Here is a 23,445-nt window from a genome sequence, read left to right as displayed (position 1 = left end):
ATCCTCATCTATTCTCAACTCAGCAGGCAGAATGACTACTAAATGCAATGTGAGATCTTATAATGGATCTGGGTCTGAGGAAAAATAGCTATAAAGTACATTATTAGACCATTTGATAAATGCAAAATATTGACTGTAGATTAGACAACACTACTAGATCAATGTAAAATTTCTTGATTTTGATAACTGCAATATGAGTAGATAAGAGAATGTCCTTATTCTTAGAAATTACACACGGAAACATTTAGAGGGAAAGGTACATGATGTCTCCAATTTACTCTCATACGGTTCAGGAAAAAAAAGGCATGTATGCAAATATTTTAAAATAACATGTAGATAGAGAGAGAAAAGAGAGAAGGGGTGGGAGAGAGAATGATAAAGCAAATGGGGCAAAATGTAAACTAGTTAATATGGGAAAAGAATTCCTTGTTCTATTCATGCAATTTTTCTATATGTTTAAATTATAGCAAAATTGAAAGTTACAATAACAAATAAATACAGGGAAGCAAATTTGGCCCAACGGATAGGGCGTCCGCCTACCACATGGGAGGTCCAAGGTTCAAACCCAGGGCCTCCTGACCCGTGTGATGAGCTGGCCCATGCACAGTGCTGATGCGCGCAAGGAGCACCTTGCCACGCAGGGGTGTCCCCTGCATAGGGGAGCCCCGTCCACAAGGAGTGCGCCCAGTAAGGAGAGCCACCCAGCGTGAAAAAAGTACAACCTGCCCAGGAATGGCACCGCACACACAGAGAGCTGACGCAGCGAGATGATACAACAAAAAGAGACATGGATTCTGAGTGCCGCTGACAGGAATCAGGCAGACACAGAAGAACATGCAGCGAATGAAGATAGAGAGCAGACAACTGGGGGTGGGGGAGTGGAAGGGAGAGAAATAAATAAAAAATCTTAAAAAAAAAAAAGAAATATATGTATGTGTCATAGCAAGTCACTCCTCTGTTCAAAACCCTGCAGTGGCTTTCCATCTCTTTCAGAGTAAAATGCAAAGTCCTTTGCGGCCCCACATGATCTGGTACCAATTCTTCTCCCACTTCCACAGGTCCTTTCCCACCACACTCCTTGTTCCATTCCAGCCAAAGTGGATTCCTTGCCATTCCTTGAACATGCCACACTTCAGTAACGTACATATGCTGGGACTTCTGCCTGGAACATTTTCTCAGTTTCCTCACATATTTACTTAATTACCACCTCAAGAAGACATTCCATGACCACCTGCTATGTGAAGGAATGTCTCTCCCCACTGATCATTCTCTCTCCCTTTCATTGGCCCTATTTTCCTTCAAAGAACTTATTATTGCCATCTTAATATGTATTAATTTGTTTATTCTCTGTCTCTCCCAAATAGACTGTAAGGTATTATCTAGAACAGTGCCTGGCACTTAATAAATTGAGTAAACACTCAATAACTATCTTTGAATGAATGAATGCTAGTACAACAGCCAAAAGGACTTTTTTTTTTTTTAAGATTTTTCCCCCGCCCCCATTCGCTGTGTGATCTTCTGTATCTATTTCTCTTTTTTGTCTCATCTCATCTTTCTCCTCTAGGATTCAGAGGGATTCAATCCTGGGGAACTCTGATGTGGAGAGGTTCCCTATCAATTGCACCACCTCAGTTCCTTGTCTCTGCTGCGCTTCACTGTGACTCTCTCCTTTCTCTCTCTTTCGTTGCATCATCATCTTGCTGCGTGACTCATTTGTGCGCATGGCCACTGGCTCACCATGCAGGCACTCAGCTCACTACGCAGGCACTTGGCTCACTGCGTGGGCACTGGTTCACTACACAGGCACACTTTCTCTTCTTTTTCACCAGGAGGTCCCAGGGATTGAACCTGGGTCCTCCCATATGGTAGGCGGAGGCTTTATCACTTAAGCCACATCTGCTTCCCAAAAGGACTTCTTTTTTTTTTTTTTTTTTTTGAAAAGATGGTACCTTTTCTTTTTTTCTTTTTTTTTAAAGATTTATTTATTTATTTAATTTCCCCCCCTCCCCTGGTTGTCTGTTCTTGGTGTCTATTTGCTGCGTCTTGTTTCTTTGTCCGCTTCTGTTGTCGTCAGCGGCACGGGAAGTGTGGGCGGCGCCATTCCTGGGCAGGCTGCACTTTCTTTTCACGCTGGGCGGCTTTCCTCACGGGCGCACTCCTTGCGCGTGGGGCTCCCCCACGCGGGGGACACCCTTGCGTGGCACGGCACTCCTTGCGCGCATCAGCACTGCGCATGGCCAGCTCCACACAGGTCAAGGAGGCCCGGGGTTTGAACCGCGGACCTCCCATATGGTAGACGGACGCCCTAACCACTGGGCCAAAGTCCGTTCCCCAAAAGGACTTCTTAATTTCTAATCTGCTTACAGTATAAGAGCTCAACGCAAAAAAACAACAACCAATCGGCTTGGTTTCTGGAGCCCACTCTTCCAGCTGTACCCTCAAGCAAATGAATGTCTGTGAAACAGGACACGGGTCGCTGACCTCCACCTGTCTCTCACAATCCCCACAACAGCCTTGATGGCAAAGAAGCAGTTCCCCTGCACCTTTACCAAAAATACAAACAAATGAATGGAGCCAAAGATACAACAGGAAATCTTTGTTAGGGAAGATGAGGTCTAGTTCTTATGAAAAGCTGGAGAAGGAAGAAAACTAACTTAAGATTAGCATATATAACAAGGGCAGGAGTCAGCATGTATCCTGACAGCTGAAATAGAAACACAGGCCTAAGTTAGGCCGGCACTCATGATGTTTTAGAGGTTTTATACGAAAGAAGGGTCAGAATGGGCACCTAAATAACTGCTGCTCTTAAAGACAGTGCACAATGCTAAAAGCAGTCAAGGAATGCAGTCAAGTTCTTTATTCTACACAAACGATGGACAAATCATGCCATCATGTATGAAAACCAAGAATCCTCAAGATGACAGCAAAAGAGAGGACATTTTATTAGTGCTTTTTTTAAATTGAAATTGAAAGGCTCAGGCCATTCCTGAAGATAAGCACCAGTAATATTAATAGAACGACCAGGACTTGAGCTGCTAGGCAGAGTGTAGCCTGCCTACGGACAGCAGTGATAGCCTTTCATTATACTAATAGAACTTACTTTCATCTTCTTCTTTTTTTTTAATTTATCCCCCCCACCCCATGTCTGCTCATCATTTGCTCACCTTCTTCAGGAGGCACCAGGACGCAAACCCACGATCTCCCACATGGGAGGTGAGTGTCCAACGGCCTGAGCCATATCCACTCCCCGTGGACTGGAGCGTCTCCTGGCTTGTGGCATCTAGCTCACTGCAGAAGGGCGGCATCTAGCTCACTGTCTTGGGGGCAGCACTGCTTGTCTTCTTTTTAGGAGGTACAAGGACCCAAACCCAGGACCTCCCATGTGGTAGGTGGTTACCCAAGTGGTTGAGCCACATCCACTTCCCATCTTCTTTCTTTTAATGCTTCCTCAGATATACTTTTTTTTTAGGTTCCTATTCTAGAGTAAAACTATTTTATTAGAGGAAGGCCTTCCTTTTTATCACAGTCCCATTGATTGGTTCTGCAGTCCTCGTGCCCGAAAGCAACTATAAAAACAGACAAAAATTGGAAAACACCTATTTGAAGGTACAGAAGACCTAACAAGGTGGTAAAGAAATGTGGATCCAAAAGCCAAGGGAGGGCAGTGGTGAGGGCATCCGCCTACCACATGGGAGGTCCGCGGTTCAAACCCCGGGCCTTCTGACCCGTGTGGAGCTGGCCCAGGCGCAGTGCTCATACACCCGAGGAGTGCCCTGCCATGCAGGGGTGTCCCCCGTGTAGGGAAGCCCCATGCACAAGGAGTGTGCCCCATAAGGAGTGCCATCCAGCACGAAAGTGCAGCCTGCCCAGGAGTGGCACCGCACACACAGAGAGCTGACACAGCAAGATGACACAACAAAAAGAGACACAGATTCCCGTGCTGCTGACAACAACAAAAGTAGACAAAGAAGACGATGCAGCAAATAGACACAGAGAACAGACAACTGGGGTGGGGGGGGGAGGGGAGAGAAATAAATAAAAAATAAAATCTGAAAGAAAAAAAAAGAAAGCTGCAGGTAACAGGCTGAGAAGATGAGTAGAATTTCTAACAGACTCACAGACCAGAGGAACAAAAGTTGGGGTTCTGACCCTAGTAAGTGGCCCGGGCTTTCAAATGGGACCCTGAAAGGCTATACCCTAAGAGAAAAGATAAACCAAAAACAGACCTGGACTTCAACTTTTGGCTATGATGGAGTAACAGGGACTGGATTTACCTTCCTGTCTTAAATAACTAGGAAACTGGACAAAATATACGCAACAAGTTTTCAGACACCAGACAGCAGGCAGCACTATAAAGTGATTCTAAGTGAAGGGAAACAAAAGCCACGAGCCCTTCAAATGCCCCAGCTTAAGTGTCTAGTGTTTCCAGGCCGCAGGGCAGGAGGGGAGTCCAAACAGAGCTTGGTGGCCTCAATGAGTTGACAAGGAAGAGTATGCAGTTTGATGAAGTCACAGCAGCTGGCGTTTGTAGAGTAAAATATCAGGGAAGAGAGATTCACACAGAGAGCTCTTGGTATCTACAGAGGACTCCTCAGATGATTGGATGAATGTTGATCTGCACAAGTATGTACCTTTTTTGTAAATCTAAAATTACACCAAAATTTTAAAATATTACTTAAGAAAAAAATGGAAGCAAAGCTAACAGGCCAATCGTGGAGATAAAATTTAAAATTACACAGAGGTCCTTCATTCTGGAACTATTCTTTTATTTCTTTGTCTCCCTCCCCCCACTCATTGTTTGCATTCACTGTCTGCTTGTCTTTTTAGGAGGCACTAGGACCCAAACCCAGGATCTCCCATGTTGGAGGGACACACTCAATCACTTGAGCCACATCCACTCCCTATTTGTTGTATATCTCATTGTGTTTTCTAGTTGTGTCTCCTTACTGTGTCATCTTGTTGCATCAGCTCGCCATATCAGCCCATCACATCAGCTCGCTATCTTGCTCATCTTCTTTAGGAGGCCTGGAAACTGAACCCGGGACCTCCCATGTGGTAGGCAGGTGCCCAACTACTTGAGCCACATCCACTTTCCTGGCACTATTCTTAATCAAGATATGAGAAGTGCTGGATTTGAACTTAGGCACTCTGGATCCAGAGCTCATATTCTTCACCACTTATGCTGCCTCTTGATCAAAGTGTAATAGTTTATCAAGTGCCTGCCATCAAATTTTGATATTATAAGCAAGTCCTCAATAGGCATTCAATGTAAAATTCTTTCAGTTTTGAAGTCTTGTATGTGTCACCTAAAAATACATTGAAGAATATTCACAGCAGTTTGATTCATTACAGTCCCTCTCCAAACCCAACTGTCCATCAGCAGGAAAATAAACAAATGGTAGTATACTGACACAAGGGAACACGATGCAGCTATGCACATGAACTGCATAGTGCTACATACAACAGATGGATGATGCGCATGGGCATAACATTCCATGAAAGAAGACAGTTCTAAGAGAGTACATCCTGTGTGGTTCCATTTATATGATGTTCAAGAACAAGCAAAACTAATCAGTGGTGATGGCAATCGGAGTAATGGTTAGGGATAGAGTAGTTATTGACTAGAAGCAGCACAGGTAACCTTCTGGGGTGCTGGAAACATTCAATTTCTTGATCTGGGTGGTAGTTACATAGTATATTTGCATGTAAAAAATTATTAAATAGTACACTTAAGATTTGTGCCTTTTCCTGCACATAAGTTATACCTCAATAAAACAGTAATTTTTTTTAAATGCCTTGTTTTAAAAAGTTCCTAAGATGCTGTATTGTGCTGTTCCAGATAAATACTTATCCACCACTTGACCAAACATAATTAAACTCAGAAAGGGAATCTTAAGCTCAGTCAATTTTATAAGGGTTACATTTCATTTTCTCACTCCAAAACAACAGTCAGCAACCCATGGTAATAATGATGTAACAATAAATGACTTTCATGGGTAAAAAAGTAAAAATTGCAGAGAGTACCACATGGGTGAATGCTATTCCCCCTTTCCTCCTTTGTTTCCCACCTCATGCTCCCGGCCTGTGGACTGCTGGGAATCCAAGAAGCACATTACCTGGTATAGAAGTTTGATACTAATGATGACTTCCAAAAAGAAATGTTGGATCATGTTTGTAAACTGGTCTTTTCCTCTGGGTGTTTTAGAGTGCATTGGATTCAAAGGTTTTACTTTACTTGATTAAATAACAATTAAGGCTTTGATTGGGTCACATCAGTAGGACATTGCATCCCTACCCCCTTGGTGGGTGGGGACTCCCAGAAAAACTGCACCACAGAGAAGGGAGGCTGGAGTTTTGATGCTGGAGTTCTGAGCTGGAACCCTGGGAAGTAAGCACACAGAGGAGCTTGGTCGTGAGGAAAGAGAAGCAAGCCCCAGGAGAAAGGAACCCAGGAAGCCTGACCCTGGCAGATGTCAGCAGCCATATTGCTCCAACAAGTAAAAATAGACTTTGGTGAGGGAAGTAAACTTATGCTTTATGGCCTGGTAACAGTGGGCATCTACCCTAAATAAATACCCTTTATAAAAGCCAACAGATTTCTGGTATTTTGCATCAGCACCCCTTTGGCTGACTAATACACCTGGGACATCAACCTCAACTTTGCTAACAAACTTAAGGGAATGAGGGGAGATGCCCATGGTATGGCCACCATCACAAAGGGGATCTATGAATACTCTTGCTTCCGTCACTTTTTTTTCATTAGAGAAGTTGTAGGTTTACTGAAAAATCATGCATAAAATATAGAATTCCCATATACCACCTTATTATTAACACCTTGCCTTAGTGTGGTGCATTTGCTACAATTCATGAAAGAACATATTTATAATTGTGCTATTGCAGAGCCAGTGTAGCTCAATGGTTGTGTAACTGCTTTGCATGTATGGGGTCCTGAGTTCAATCCCCGGGTACCTCCTAAAATAATAATAATAATAATAATTGTGCTATTAACTATAGTCCTTGTTTCCAATAGGGTTCATCACTTGTAAAAAGGTTTTCAAGTTCAGCTTTAAAGACAGGATAGAGTCCTTTAATAGACAGTCACATACAAATATCACTTTCCATTAATTAACAGGTGTTAATTAATGTTATGTTATGTTACAGTTGTCAATTCTCTCAGCTAGAGTCCAGATTCACCCTTAACTTATATATAAGGCAAAAACTTGAAGACAAAGACAAAATACTGTGATTCTGCAGAAAATAGGAGGAACCCTCTTGTCCAATAATGTACCAATACGTATGCTCATATTCTCTGAACACTGAAAATAGTGGAGGAAAAGGAAATTTTTCAGTGGAAAAAGAGAACATAATGAGGTATTCAGAAAAGGAGTGATTGGCCTAAAAGTTTTAACAGGAACTACCAAGTTCATGAAAACAACAAACCTACCAGTAAACAATTACAACTGACAGAGACTTGGAAACTATAAGGCTGTTGGAAGGCACAAATATGAAAACTTCACAATTTCCTCAAGCTTTTAACACAGTCAATTATCTCTCTCAATTATCATTCGCTTCTATTCAGTCTCTTTAAGGGATTAGGAAATGTAAAAGGTGGCGCATTTACACAAGAAGAGCAATCGGGTAGAAATTAAGAGACAACGAAGGGGTAATTAAAGCAAAAATGGCAGAGCTCCCCTCCGTGAAAAAAAGACGATGAAAGCGGACGGGTCTCCTTGAGGAGAAACTGATGAAATCTGCGCATTAGGGGTCGCTTGTCTCAGGAGGGGATACAGCGGGCCCTCCGAAAGAGAAAGAAGTGTTTGGAACATAAGTCCTCCCCTTCAGGAAGATCAAAATTTGGAAACGCGCAGAAGGTGGTGAGAGCGGAGGCCGACGCTCAGACAAGGCTGTCGAGCGAGGTGGCCCGGGTCGGGACACAAGGAAAAGCCAGCGCGGAGCCGGCAGGGCCGGGAGGACGAGAGGAAGGAAGGGCCGCGTCGCTGGCCGCCAGGCTCCTGAGGAGGACTCTCGTTTTCCCGCCCACTGCTCGTCCCAAGGGCCTGGAACCCGGCCTGGCTCGCGGCACGCGCCCACAGAACAGAGACGGGAGGGATGAGAGCGGTTCCATCGCTGCACCGTCTCTGAGGAGCACATTCCGCACACCCGCCCTCTGCCAGCTCCCGCCCTTCTGGCCCAGCAGGGCACCCTCGGGTGGGCCGTTACTGCACTAGTGTATTGGGGTGTATTGGGGGCGGGGACGGGTCAGAAGCCGGGAGTCCTCACTTACTTTTGCAGCCAGGCGCCATGGCACCCTCACCCAGCGATCACCGACGCCGCTGTGCCCCCGCCTCCGGGCCTTGTAGGGCGCCGGGATTCCGCGGAGTCAAGATGGCCGCGAATTTGAATTTGGCGCTCGAGTCAGACGCGACGCCGGCACGGAGGCCGCCATGTTGCCCGGCCTTTGCGTCAGGGGGCGGGGCCGGTGGCGCCCCGGATGCGCCGCGGTCTCCGACGCATCCGGGCGGCGCCGGGCGCTGTTCTCTCCCCTCAGAGCAGCGATGAGCAAGCGGAACCAAGTGTCCTACGTGCGGCCCGCCGAGCCCGCGTTCCTGGCTCGCTTCAAGGAAAGGGTCGGCTACAGGGACGGGCCCACCGTTGAGACCAAGGTAAGGCCCCGCCGGCCGCGCGGCCCGCCCGCCGCTTCCGGCTTCTGCTTTGACCGTGAAGCCAGCTGCTCACCGGTCCCTCCTGTCACCCGTGTCCGGCCCCCATCCGGGTGGACCTGGGGCCCAGGCTGCACCTGTTCAAACAGCCCAGCCTCTGCGCCCGAAAAGCGACTTGTCTTTCAGAGCGCTGCTGTGTTCCTGAAATGACCCGACGCAGGCAAAGCCCCTGGCTCCTGGTAAATGGTTAGGAAATAGCACTTTCCTGCGTCTTTGTCGCACTGGTTTATCTCACAACTTCTGTGTGGGGGGTAGCACCGTCTCCGTTTTCCAAATAAGGAGAGTGAGGCCAGTGCAGCACAGGACTACTAGACGTCCTAGGACTTTGGAACACATTTGGATGAAGGCCCTGGATCTAGCCCTGTGCTTGTTTAAAAAAAAAAAAAAAGTCTAGGAAGGAGTGGAGGGAAGCAGACGTGGCTCTGCTGACAGAGCGTCTCTACCATATGGAGGGTCCACGGGTTGGATACCCAGGGCCTCCTGACCCGTGTGGTGAGCTGGCCCACGTGCAGTGCTGCCTGCCACGAGGAGTGCCGTGCCACGCAGGGGCACCCTGCATGAGGAGCCCCACGCGCAAGGAGTGCGCCCCGTAAGGAGAGCCGCCCCATATGAAAAAAGCGCAGCCTGCTCAGGAGTGGCCGCGGAGAGCTGACGCAGCAAGATGCCCATTGGGCCAAGTCTGCTTCCCTATCAGACATTTTTTGATCCTTTGTGCTAGGCTGTCTCTGAATACAAGATGAAATGCACAGTACCTCTCTTGAAGGAGATCACCTAGTGGAGACAGAAAAACAACACAATGTGATATATGCTACTTATGAATTATACCTGGTGTAAGAGGAGGCGAGCTCATGGAAGCACTTCTTTAAGTTCATCAACTACACTTCCAAGAACTTATGTATAAGTTGCAGAAGTGAACAAAAATGTGCACAGAGGTATTTCATAGTAAAAAAAAACAACCTGAAAACAACCCAAATTTTCATTTACAGGGTACTAACTGGTCAAATCATAATATGAGCAAAAATATCATTAAAATACCAGTTTTTTTTAAAATTCCATATGTCTCTCAAAGTGTTGTGAAAAGATATTTTTAAGTGAAAAAAATATTTTTAAGTTAAAAAGTTGGGGAAGTGGGGTTTTATGGTATATTTTTTCTTAATATGAATCAGCTGGCACACTTACCATTTGTTTCCCTGGTTTCTATGTTATTCTTTGTACTTGTTTATGTTTGTGAAATTTCATAATAAGAAAAGAAGTCACCAACTAGTATGAATGGCATCCTATTTGTATACTAAGTTTTTTACATACTTAGTATACACTTAGTAAACAGCTGAAAGGATACCCACCAGTCTGAGGCTGCTAGAAAGGCAGAGATGGGAGAAAGAGTACATTTTACTTCCTACTTTACGTACTTTGGTGCTGTTTGGTTATTTTTTAACTTTGAGAAGAGATGGAGGTGAAAGGGGTTAGTAAGAAGCAGAGAGAACTACATGGTTCAGCTCTGCCCAGGTAGGCTAAAAATAATGGCAGTACATTAAGCAGAGGGTCTCCAACACTGGAAAATGCAGGCTGGGATCCTACTGAAGTGGAAATGAAACCCATTGGATGGGCTTGGCAGGTGAATCTTTTCCCTGATATGGACCAATTAGACTCTTTGGAGTTACTTGAAAGTTCATTGCCAAACGTATTTATTCAATAAAGACCCTTCTCACATTAGTAATTATAGTTTCTCACAGAAAGTATGTGCTTGGGTCAAGGTCAGCAACTTCCAGACTGTGTTTTTTCCCCTAGAGAATCCAGCCTCAGCTTCCAGATGAAGATGGTGATCACAGTGACAAAGAAGATGAACAGCCACAAGTGGTAGTTTTAAAAAAGGGAGACCTATCAGCTGAAGAAGTCATGAAAATTAAAGCAGAGATAAAGGCTGCCAAAGCAGGTATGTCTGAAAGCAGTCTGGTTTTTCTAACAATTCAAGGAGACTGGAGTATGAACTTTTATTTTATGTAATAATATGGCATCTTAAGAGCACAGGGTTTAAAGGAGACAGACCTAGGTTCAAACTTTGGCTTTCACACTAACTAGAAGTGTGACATTGAGCAGGTTATTTCACTTCTGAGCCTGACATTTTCTCATCAGTAAAATAGGAATAATAATTGCACTGATATTACGGAGTCCTTATATGGATTAAATATGAATTAAGTAAAAGAATCCTTTCTAAAAAAAGATGGTTAGGTTTACAAACCAGTCAACAGAGTTCTATTTAACTGATACCTGAAGCACACTGTATAGTATATTTTTCATTATTCCTTAACATTCATTTTATTGTTTTAGTGGGAATTGGAGTTCCAGACAATCACTTTTTCAAAAAAATAAAATACAACCTGATTGTAATTAATTGGGAACTGGCAAGAGTATGTAATACTTCAGTGAATTTTTATTCAATCTTGTGAGGCATAAACATGAGATTTTCTTGCCATTTGACTTACCAATAAAGGGAAAATGTAGAGAGAAAAAGTTCTTTACCTTTGTTTTTGCTGCAGATGAAGAACCAGCTGCAGCCAATGGAAGAATCATGTATCGAAAACCAGTCAAGCGTCCCTCAGATGAAAAATATTCAGGTTTAACAGCAAGCTCAAAAAAGAAGATAACAAATGAAAATGAAATAAATGAACAGGACTCAGTTAAAAAGAAGTCACAAAAGCAAATAAAAAACAGTAGCCTCCTTTCTTTTGATAATGAAGATGAAAACGAATAAGTGTACACATTTTGGACTTGGTCTCTTTGAGAGTACATGGTGTATTTTTTTTAAATAACTTTTTTCCCTGTTTTAAAGATAATACAAGCACATTGGGGAAGATTTTTAAAATATAGGGAAAAGTTTAGTAAAATACAGGAATAAATTTTTATTAAACTAACTTGAAATGTTAACTATTATTAACATTTTGTTATTTTGCATATGGAAGATTTAGAAAATACAGGAAAAAGTTTAATAAAATACAGGAATAAAGTTGTATTCAACTAACATGAAATGTTAACTACTATTAACATTTTGTTATTTTGCATATGTATGGGTTCACATGTAAATTTTATATTTTTTAAACAAAATTGAGATTTAACTGTATATGTTCAATACCTTGTATCTCACTTGGCATTATACTGCAAGCATTTTCCAGGTCAAATAGTTTAAAAACATGATATTTAAATAGCTACAGGGAATTTCATAATTAAATGGAGCCCCTATTGCATGTTCTTTATTAGTTTAGCCCTGCTTAGGGTGGAGAGATGATACTGTATGTAGGTAAAAATATCTCCCCACCTCCTTTTAGGGCCTCAGGTTCATATGAATCAGCTCTGGCAAGTTAAAACATGCAAGTGCAGGTCTGCTCAATAAAGCTACTGGTTTTTTTTTGATACAAAAGGACAGGCATGGCCAGCATGAACTTTGCCTTTTTCCCTTCTTCCTACCTGAAACACAGACATGAAACCCAGAAGTCCCTAACCATTTTTAGGCATCAAGAAGCCAGCCAAGGGAAACGGACTTTGGCCCAGTGGTTAGGGCGTCCGTCTACCACATGGGAGGCCCGCGGTTCAAGCCCCGGGCCTCCTTGACCTTTGTGGAGCTGGCCCATGCGCAGTGCTGATGCACGCAAGGAGTGCCCTGCCACGCAGGGGTGTCCCCCGCGTGGGAGTGCACCCATATGGAGAGCCGCCCAGTGCGAAGGAGGGAGCAGCCTGCCAAGGAATGGCGCCGCCCACACTTCCCGTGCCGCTGACGACAACAGAAGCGGACAAAGAAACAAGACGCAGCAAAAAGACACAGAAAACAGGACAACCGGGGGAGGGGAGGGGAATTAAATAAAAATAAATCTTTAAAAAAAAAAAAAAAAGCCAGCCAATTGCTCTCGGTGATAGAGTGGAAAGACTCAAGGAGCACCGTTGGATCCCTGATGGCATGCCTCATGGAGCTGATGCACCAGCCTTGGGTGCTGACCCTTGGGCTTCTACATTATGCTTATTTAAGCATCTGTCAGCTTTCTGTTACATGCAGCCAAATGCATTCCTAACTGATAACAATAAATAACTATAGTAGAATATGCTTGTACAGAAATCTTCAAGTGTATTTCAGATTATTTCATTTGAATAAATTGATAGAAGCTGAATTACTAGATCACAGTATTTGAATATTTTTAAAGTTATTGATGCTTTGTGTCAAATTGCTTTCTAGAGATGTTTTATCAGTTTATTCTTTCACCATCTATGAGAACCCATTTTACTTTTACAGTGCACCAGCCTTGGGCTGGCATCATCCTTTAAGTTTTTGTCAATTTGATGTATTGAAAATGGTATTTTATAGTTTAATATTTTCTTTGGCCTACCAGAGAAACTAAACTTTTCCATATATTAATAGGCAATGTTGGGTTTTTTTGGTTTTTTCTTTTTAGGAGGTACCAGGGATTAAACCCAGGACCTCATACGTGGGAAACATGTACTCAGCCACTGAGCTACATCCGCTCCCCAGCGAGAGCTGGTTTTCTCATTTCTTTTGTTTGCTTTTAGGAGGCACCGGGAAGTGAACCCAGGACCTCCCATGTGGGAAGGAGGTGCCCAATGGCTTGAGCCACCTCCACTCTCTGCTTGTGTTTTTCTTGTGTTTCCTCGCTGTTACTTTCATTGGGTCATCTCTTTGCGTCATCTTGTTGCATCAGCTCGCTGTCTTGCTTATCTTTAGAAGGTACTGGGAACCAAAACTGGGACCTCCCATGTGGTAGGCAGGTGCCCAACTGCTTGAGCCACCTCTGCTTCCCTGTATTCTGTTTACATTTTGTTTTATTCCACCTGGAATTTATTTTGGCATAGCTTTTTCTCGAATAATCGATTGTCCTAGAACCATATCTGTTTGCCACTGACTTGAAAAGCAGTCTAAATGAAAAATTTCTTCTAAAATTTTTAATTTTTATTTCAATTGGTTGAAGATATCCAAGTATTGGAGTGTAGGGAAAAGGAAGCACTGTAAAGTGTGAGCCTTTCCAGGTGATTCCTCAAGACCCTACTTAATCAAACCAATTTTCCACATTATCACAAGTCATCCAAAACTGGTGCTTGTTCAGATCCCTTCCTTTACAAACCACACACATCTGAAATTGTTCATTTCAAAATATCCACATCTGTCCTTCCCCCATTTTAAATATTTGGGGTAAAAAAATACTTAGAAGTGATTTCAGAGAAAATGTAAGGAAGAATCTTCAAGATCTTGTGTTAGGAAATGGTTTCTTAGACTTTATACACAACGTATAAGCAACAAAAGAAAAAATAGATAAATGGACCTCATCAAAAAACTTTTGTGCATCAAAGGACTTCAACATGAACGTGAAAAAACAACCGACTTAACAAGAAAATATTTAGAAACCACATATCCACTAAGGATTTACTTTCCAGAGTATATAAAGAAATTCTACAGCTCAACAATAAAAATACAAACCAATATAATAAGGGACAATAGGCCTGAAATTTCTTCAAAGTGGATATATAAATGGCTAAAAAGCACATGAAAAGCTGCTCAACATCATATGCCATGAAGGAAACGCAAATCAAAACCACAATGAGATGCCATTTCATACCCACTAGAATGTTTACTATTTAAAAAACTACAAGTATAATATAGGTAACTGGGGGCTGATTTGGGGATAAGGAATGAGGAGTAAATGCTTAATTTGTACAGAATTTCCATTTGGGTTGATAGTAAAAGTTTTGGAAATGGTGGTGATGGTAGCACAACATTGTGAAAATAATTAACAGCACTGAATTATGTATATGAATGTCATTAAAGGGGGAAATTTTAGGTTGTATATATGTTACTAGAATAAAAACTAAAACATAAGGCTGTGCAACACAGTGAACCCTACTGTAAATGATGAACTATAGTTAATGCAAGTATGCAACTTTTCTTTGAGGGGAAACTGAGAGGTAAAGAATTTTCTTGTTTGTTTTTTATTATTATTTAAATAATGAAAATGCTCTAATAATAATTGAAGTGATGAATGCACAACTGTGTGATTATACCAAATACCATTGATTATACACTTCCAATGAATTGTAAACTTCATCTAAATGTATCAATAAAATTGATATGTTAAAAAATTAAGCTTAACTAAAAAAAGCAATTGGACTACAAAAAAAAATATGCTCTTTCAAGAATTATAACAAATGTACCACACTAATGTAAGGTCGTACATTTGTTATATTACTTACACCTTACATTATAAGGTGGTATATAGGGAAAAAAATACACTGTAATGTAAAAACTATTGGCTAAAGTTAACAGTACAATTATTCTTTCATCAGTTGTAACAAAAGTATTACACTAATGCAAAGTGTTAATAATAGGGGTGGGTGAATGGGAACAGTATATTTTTTACATGATTTTTCTGTAAACCTTTATTGGAGCCCAGTAAAATTTGAATGGAGCCAAACTGTCTGCCTGAAAAAAAAAATTTTTTTTAAGTTATTTCAGAGAAGCTTCCATGACAGAGAAAACACACTGGTTCTGTACCGGGAGGGTCATGTGTTCTGAGTCCACATGGAGAGAACACGAAGAGAGACCCTACCAGACCTTGCCCTATGCTTCTCTTCTTTGGACTGCTGCTTATTTGTATCCTTTTATTATAATAAAACTGTAACAGAGGCCATAACAGATATGGCCTTTGAAAACATATTTGGAGACTTCCAGGAAGATGGTGGACTAGAAATATACAGGACCCTCTTCTCTCCCAGAAAAATAGCTAGAGGACAGGCAGAAACAGAAACAGCCTGGAAAAAAATCTATGGTTTAGGATACCAGGGGAAAGCTGGACACTGTCCAAAAGACGGAGGAACTAAGGAAAATTGCGTTGGCAAAACTGAGTTAAAAGCAGCAGCTGCTATGGCAGCACCCTCCACGCAAAAGACACTTTCGAATACTCAGGCCTCTGAACCAGCAGCCTTACACAAACGGAGCTCCAGGGATCCATCTCCCCAGGAAAGAAGAGAGAGAGAGAGGGACCCAGCCTAAGGCTGACTCAGCTTTTAACCCACAAATTTGATCTGCTGTGTCCTACCAGCCCTTCCCAGTCTGGGTGAGGCCATACTATTTTTTGTCCTGGGAGCCTGTATAAGACTAAAGAGATCAGACGCTCACAGTCTCCCTCTCTACTAACTGGGACTGATTGTTGAAGACATAGAGGGGAATGGAATTACTTCCTACCCGGGAAAAGGGAAGACGCTGCTGGTGTAGGTTGGACAAATGTCTCTAAGAAAGTTTGATTTAAAAGGCTCTTAGCCTCCAGGCAGGAACCTATATCACATTGATCCAGTCCCCATTGCAGCAAACACTCTTCAACCAGGAACTGAAATGAGAGGGCTGTCAAAGAATGTCATCTGCTGGCAGACCAAGAAAGTACACATGAGGAAATTAAATGTAATTAAGAGGGACTTTTTCTGGCCTTTATAGCCTTCCTCCCCAAGGCCCTAGAAAGCAGGTCTGCAACCCATTACTGGATCCAGAGTCCAGTTTTGAGCAACTAACAAGGATAATCCTAAAGACCCAGTTTGAACCAAGAATCAAAAAAGAGCAATAATACACAGCCTCCTACCACTAAATCCCTATGATAGAGAGAAATTGAGCATCTGAGTAAAGCCACCATCAAAATCAGATGCCTAGACATCAGCAAAACATTACAAGCCATACTAAGAAAATGGAAGACATGGCCCAACAAAAGGAATATATCAAAGGCCCAGAAGGGCTGCAGGATTTGAGACAAGTAATTAATGAGATGCACACAAATTTCCAAAATCAAAAGAATGAGTTGAAAGATAATATCACTAGGGAAGCAGATATGACTCAATGGTTAGAGCTTCTGCCTACCATGTAGGAGGTCCAGGGTTCGATACCCAGGGCCTCCTGGCCCATGTGGTGAGCTGGCCCATGTGGAGTGTTATCATGCTCAAGGAGTGTTGACCCGCACAGGGGTGCCCCACTCCCGTGCAAGGAGTGGCCCCCACACAGTAAGGCAAATCACCCAGGAGTGGTACAGCCTCCATGGAGAGCTGACACAGCAAGTTGATGCAACAACAACAAAAAAGAGACACAGAGAAAAGACAATATAAGATGCATTAAACTAGGGAACTGAGGTGGAACATGAGAATGATCACCTCTCTCCCACTCTGGAAGGTCCCAGGATGGGTTCCCAGAGCTGCCTAGTAAGAATACAACAGACACAGAAGAACACACAGTGAATGGACACAGAGAGCAGACAACGGGGTGAGGTGGGGAGGAGGCGGGAGAAATAAGGGGGAAAAAAAAAAAGAATATGGCTAAAGAGATAAATGACACCAAGAAGATATTGAGTGACCACAAAGGTGAATTTGAAAACCTGAACAGGAAAGAGCTCATGGGAATGATAGACACAATAGGTGAGGTCAAAAACACACTAAGGGAGTGGATGTGGCTCAAGAGGTTGAGTACCTGCCTCCCACATGGGAGGTCCTGGGTTTGGTTCCCAGTGCCTCCTAAAAGAAGATGAGCAGACACAGAGAGCACACAACAGATACAGGAAGCAGACAGCTCAAACAGCAAGGGGAGGGGTAAATTAATCTTAAAAAAACACACACACACACATCCTAGACCCACAGTCCATGCATGGTCATTTTTCTTGTTTCTTAATAAACTCTTTACTCCCTTATTTAAAAAAAGCAAAACATTAGAGGCATACAGCAGCAGACTCAAAATAACAGAAGAAAAAATAAGTGATGCTGAATACAGAACAGCTGAAACTGAAGAGAGGAAAGAACAGAAGAACTTGAGCAGGGGCTCAGGAAGTTGAGTGACAACATGAAATGCAACAACAGACGTGTCATGGGAGCTCCAGAAGGAGGAGAAAAGGGAAAAGGGGCAGAAAGAGTTTAGGGTATTTGAAAAAATAATAGCTGAAAATTTCCCAACTCTCACGAAAGAAATGAACTTACATAACCAAGAAGCACAGCAGACTACAATCAGAATAAATCCAAATAGATGTACTGCAAAACACATCTACTCATAATATCAAATGTCAAAGATAAAAGGAAAATTCCCTGAACAGCAAAAGAGAAGCAAACCATCACATACAAGGGATGCCCAGTAAGACTTAGTGGGGATTTCTCATCAGAAACCATGGAGGCAAGAAGGCAGTGGTATGATACAATTAGGATACTGAAAGAGAAAAACTGCCAGCCAAGAATTCTTTATCCCACAAAAGTGACATTCAAATATGAAAATGAGTATAAAATATTCACAAACAGACCAAGAGAGTTCATAAAAAAGAATCCACCTTTGCAGGAAATATAAAAGGAAGCCTGAGAGCCTGAAAGAAAAAGACAGGAGAGACAGGCCTAGAGGAGTGTATAGAAGAAAGAGTAGCAGAAAGGAAAATCAAAAAAGTAAAAAGAAAAACAAGATATGACAAATAAAAACCAAAGAATAAAATGGTGGGGGTAAATAATGCACTTACAGTAATATTGAATATGAATGGATTAAACTCCCCAATCAAAAGATATAGCCTAACAGAATGGATAAAAAAACATGAGCCATCCATATGCTGCTTACAAGAGAGTCACCCTAGACCTAGAAATACAAACCAGCTGAAAGTGAAAGGTTGGAAAAAGATACTCCACACAAACAGCAATCAAAAAAGAGCAGGCGTAGCTATATTAATATCAGACAAAACAGACTTTAAGTGCAAAAAAGTTATAAAAGATACAGAAGGCCATTATATATTAATAAAAGGGACAATCCATCAGGAAGATATCAGTCATAAATACCTGTGCACCTAACCAGGGTGCTCCAAAATACACGAGGCAAACTCTGGCAAAACTGAAGGGAGAGAGAGAGACGTCTCTACAGTAGTCATTGGAGACTTCAACTCAAAACTCACATCATTAGATAGAACAACTAGACATGAGAACAACAAGGAAACAAAGAACTTGAACAAAATGATAAATGAGTTAGGCCTAACAGACATATACAAAACGTTGCACCCAAGCTCTGGTTTATACATTCTTATCAAGCACCATGGCTCTTTCTCCAGGACAGAACACCATGTTAGGGCAGAATGCAGCTCTCAATAAATATAAAAAGATTGAAATTATACAAAAAACCTTCTCAGATCATAATGGAATGAAACTGGAAATCAATAATAGACAGGAAAGAGGTAAATTCATGAATGTGTGATGGCTAAACAACACAATCCTAAATAGTCAGAGAAGAAATTGCAAGTGAAATCAGTAAATATACTGAAACAAATGAAAATGAGAATGCAAGTTATCAAAACTTATGGGATACGTGGAGGGCAGTCTTGAGAAGAAATTTATAATCCTAACAACCTATATTTAAAAAGAAGAAAGAGGGAAACGGACTTTGGCCCAGTGGTTAGGGCGTCCATCTACCATATGGGAAGTCCGCGGTTCAAACCCCGGGCCTTCTTGACCCGTGTGGAGCTGGCCATGCGCAGTGCTGATGCGCGCAAGGAGTGCCGTGCCACGCAAGGGTGTCCCCTGCGTGGGGGAGCCCCACGCGCAAGGAGTGCGCCCGTGAGGAGAGCCGCCCAGCGTGAAAGGAAAGAGCAGCCTGCCCAGGAATGGCGCCGCCCACACTTCCTGTGCCGCTGACGACAACAGAAGCGGACAAAGAAACAAGACGCAGCAAAATGGACACCAAGAGCAGACAACCAGGGGAGGGGGGGAAATTAAATAAAAATAAATAAATAAAAAATAAAAATAAAATAAAATAAAAAGAAGAAAGAGCTAAAATTAAAGATCTAAAAACAACTGGAAAATCTAGAAAAGAACAGCAAAGCATTCCCATAGCAAACAGAGGGAGAAAATAATAAAGATTATAGTAGAAATAAATGAAATTGAGAACAAGAAAACAAAAGAGAAAATTACCAAAACCTAACGCTGGGAAATGGATGTGACTCAACAAATTTGGCTCCTGTCTACTATATAGGAGGTCCAGGGTTCAATGCCCAGGGCCTCCTGTTGAGGACAAGCTGGCCTACACAGAGTGGCGGCCCATGCTGGAATGCCGCCCAGTGTGGGAAAGCCACCTCGCGCAGGAGTGCCAGCTTACGCTGAGAGCTGGCGCAGCAAGATGACACAAAAAGAGACACAGGAGAGACAATAAGAAGACATAGCAGGGAAACGGACTTTGGCCCAGTGGTTAGGGCGTCCGTCTACCATATGGGAGGTCCGCGGTTCAAACCCCGGGCCTCCTTGACCCGTGTGGAGCTGGCCATGCGCAGTGCTGATGCGCGCAAGGAGTGCCGTGCCACGCAAGGGTGTCCCCCGCGTGGGGGAGCCCCACGCGCAAGGAGTGCGCCCGTGAGGAGAGCCGCCCAGCGTGAAAAGAAAGAGCAGCCTGCCCAGGAATGGCGCCGCCCACACTTCCCGTGCCGCTGACGACAACAGAAGCGGACAAAGAAACAAGACGCAGCAAATAGACACCAAGAACAGACAACCAGGGGAGGTGGGGAAATTAAATAAATAAATAAATCTTTAAAAAAAAAAAAAAAAAAAAAAAAAAAAGAAGACATAGCAGAACAGGGAGTTGAGGTGGCACAAGAGAGTAATCGCCTCCCTTCCACTCCAGAAGGTCCCAGGATCAGTTCCCGGAGTCACCTAATGAGGATACAAGCCAATACAGAAGAACACACAGTGAATGGACACAGAGAGCAGAGAATGTGGGGAATGGGGTGGGGGGAGAAATAAAATAAATCTTAAAAAAAAAAAACAACCCTAAAGCTGGTTCTTTGTGAAGTTCAATAAAATTAACAAATGCCTAGGTAGACCAACGAAGGGAGAAAGAGAGAAGATGCAAATAAATAAAACCAGAAATGAAAGGGGCAAAATTATGACTGACCCCACAGAAATAAAAAGGATCATAAAAGCATATTATGAGAAATTGTATGCCAACAAACAAACAACCTAGATGAAATGAACAAATTCCTAGAAATGCAGGAAGAACCTACACTAACGCTGCAAGAAATAAAAGAACTTAGAAAAACCACTCACATTTAAAGAGATTGAATCCGTCATAAAAAAAAATCTCCCAACAAAGAAAAGCCCAAGACCAGATGGCATCACAGGTGAATTCTACCAAGTATTTCAAAAAGAATTAACACCAATCCTGTTTAAATACTTTCAAAAAATTGAGGGAAAATTACCCAACACATTTTATGAAGCGAACATCCCCTAATACCAAAGCAAGATAAAGACACTATACGAAAAGAAAATTACAGACAAATATTTCTGATGAACATAGATGCAAAAACTCTCAACAAAATAGACCTGCAAATTAAATCCAACAGCATATCAAAACACTTCTACATTATGACCAAGTGAGATTTATCCCTCTTATTCAAGGCTGATTTAACAAATCAAATGGGAAAAAAAAAAAACACATGATCATCTCAATTGATGCAGAAAAGGCATTCAACAAAATCCAGCATAATTTTTTGATAAAAACACTTCAAAAGACAGGAATAGATGGAAAATTCCTCAATATGATAAAAGGCATATATGAAAAATCCACAGCAAACATGATTCAATGGGGAAAAGTTGAAAGCTTTCCCTCTAAGTTGGGGAACAAGACAAGGAGGCCCACTCTCACCATTGTTATTCAACATTGTACTAGAAGTTCTATCTAGAGCAGTTAGACAAGAAGAAAAAATTAAACGCATCCAAATAGGAAAAGAGGGAGTAAAATTCTCACTATTAGGGGATGACATGATCCCATATTTAGAAAATTTTGAAATGTCTACCACAAAGCTACTTGAGCTAATAAATGAGTTCAGCAAAGTGGCAGGATACAAGATTGTGGCAGTTTGATATTGTTTATGAATTCTAGGAAGAGATATTGGATTATGTTTGTAAACTGGTCTGTCCCTCTGGGCATATTAGATTGTATTGGATTCAGAGATTTTTACGTTTACTTGATTAATGATTAAGGATTTGACTGGGCCATGTCAGGTGGATGTTGCATCCCACCCCCTTGGTGGGCAGGGACTCACAGGGAAACCAACTGCAGAGAAGGGAGGTTGGAGTTTTGATCCTGGAGACAGGGAAGTGAGCATATGGAGGAACTGAGTTGTGAGGCAGAGGCCCTGGGAAGAGAGATGAGCTGTTCACCTCATAGTCTACAGCTGAACTTGTGGAGAAACAGAGCAGCTGAGCCTGGAGAGAAACAAGCCCTGGGAGAGAGACAAGACTTATCCCAGCCCACAGCTGATATTGGAAGAAGCTGGGACCTTAAGAGGAAGAGGAAAGCTGAACAGCAGCCATCTTGCTCCAAAACGTGGCAACAGACTTTGGTGAGGGAAGTAACTTATGCTTTATGGCCTGGTAACTGTAAGCTTCTGTCCCAAATAAATACCCTTTATAAAAACCAACTGATTTCTGGTATTTTGCATCAGCACCCCTTTGGCTGACTAATACAAAGGTCAACCTGCAAAAATAATGTTTTTGTACACTAGTATTGAACAATCTGAAGAGGAAATCAGGGGGAAAATTCCATTTATAATAGCAACAAAAATACTCAAATACCTAGGAATCAGTTTCACCAAAGAAATACAGGGCCTATATGCAGGAAAACTACAAAACAGTGCTAAAAGAAATCAATGAAATAGACATTCCACATTCATGTATTGGAATACTAAATATCATGAAGATGTCAATCCTACCCAAACTGACTTAGAGATTCAATGCAATACCAATCAAAATTCCTACAGCCTACTCTACAGAAATAGAAAAGGCAATTACCAAATTCATTTGGAAGGGTTGTACCCAAATAGCCAAAAGCATTCTAAAAAAGAAGAGCAACATGGGAAGAATTTCACTCCCTGACCTTAAAACATACTACAAAGCTACAGTGGTCAAAACAGCATGGTACTGCCATAAAGATAGACACATTGATTGATGGAATAGAATTGAGGGTCCAGAAGTAAACCCTCACCTCTACAGCCAACTGGTTTTTGACAATCCTACCAAGTCCACATTAACTGGACAAAACAATCTCTTCAACAAATGGCACTGGGAGAACTGGATATCTACAACCAAAATAATGAAAGAGGAACACTATCTCACTCCCTATACAAGAATCAACTCAAAATGGATCAGGCCTAAATATAAAAGCCAGGACCATAGAAGTACAAAAAGAAAATGTAGGGAAATGGCTTAAAGACCTTGTGGTAGGTGTTGGTTCTTGGACATTACATCCAAAGTACATGCATGCAACAAAAGGAAAAATAGATAAAATTAAACACTTTTACTCCCCACAGGACTTTTTCAAAAGGGTGAAAAAAGCAGCCAACTAAATGGGAGAAAATATATGGAAAACACATAACTGATAAAGTCTTAATATCCATGATATATAAAGGGATTTTACAACTCAACAATAACAACAAAAAACAATGACCCAATTTAAAAATGGGCAAAAGTTTTGAATAGACATTCGTCCAAAGAAGAAATACAAATGGCAAAACAACACATGAAAAAAATGTTCAACATCACTAATGATTAGGGAAATCCACATAAAAACTACAATGAGATATCATTTCATACCTATCAGAATGGCCACTATTAAAAAGACAGAACTACAAGCACTGGAGAGGATGTGGAGAGATAGAAACTCTTATTCACTCTTGGTGGGAATGTAGAATGGTAC

General features: G+C 42.0%; 2 protein-coding genes across 4 annotated transcripts in view; one reads left to right on the top strand and one right to left on the bottom strand.

Moving 5' to 3' along the window:
- The window catches only part of KIF15 (kinesin family member 15), a 101,349-nt gene extending 92,877 nt beyond the window's left edge, over positions 1 to 8,472 (bottom strand). For 2 of the 3 annotated variants that reach the window (XM_004476765.5, XM_058288793.2), the window contains exon 1: positions 8,285 to 8,472. In XM_004476765.5, the coding sequence (XP_004476822.2) occupies positions 8,285 to 8,303 (19 nt within the window). In that variant the 5' untranslated portion in view covers positions 8,304 to 8,472. The remainder of the gene's footprint in view (positions 1 to 8,284) is intronic. The other variant, XM_071212012.1, reaches the window with a different exon arrangement.
- Position 8,473: 1 nt separating this feature from the next.
- KIAA1143 (KIAA1143 ortholog) lies at positions 8,474 to 12,883 on the top strand. The gene is made up of 3 exons (XM_004476767.4): positions 8,474 to 8,663; positions 10,509 to 10,653; positions 11,258 to 12,883. The coding sequence occupies exons 1-3, from the start codon at positions 8,556 to 8,558 to the stop codon at positions 11,470 to 11,472; spliced, it is 468 nt and encodes a 155-aa protein (XP_004476824.3). The 5' UTR covers positions 8,474 to 8,555; the 3' UTR covers positions 11,473 to 12,883.
- Positions 12,884 to 23,445: the final 10,562 nt, after the last annotated feature.

This window comes from Dasypus novemcinctus, chromosome 26 (genome assembly GCF_030445035.2).
Source record: "Dasypus novemcinctus isolate mDasNov1 chromosome 26, mDasNov1.1.hap2, whole genome shotgun sequence".
Taxonomy (NCBI): domain Eukaryota; kingdom Metazoa; phylum Chordata; class Mammalia; order Cingulata; family Dasypodidae; genus Dasypus; species Dasypus novemcinctus.
The sequence above is the reverse complement of the archived record's forward strand: the minus strand, read 5'-3'. Positions and strand labels throughout refer to the sequence as shown.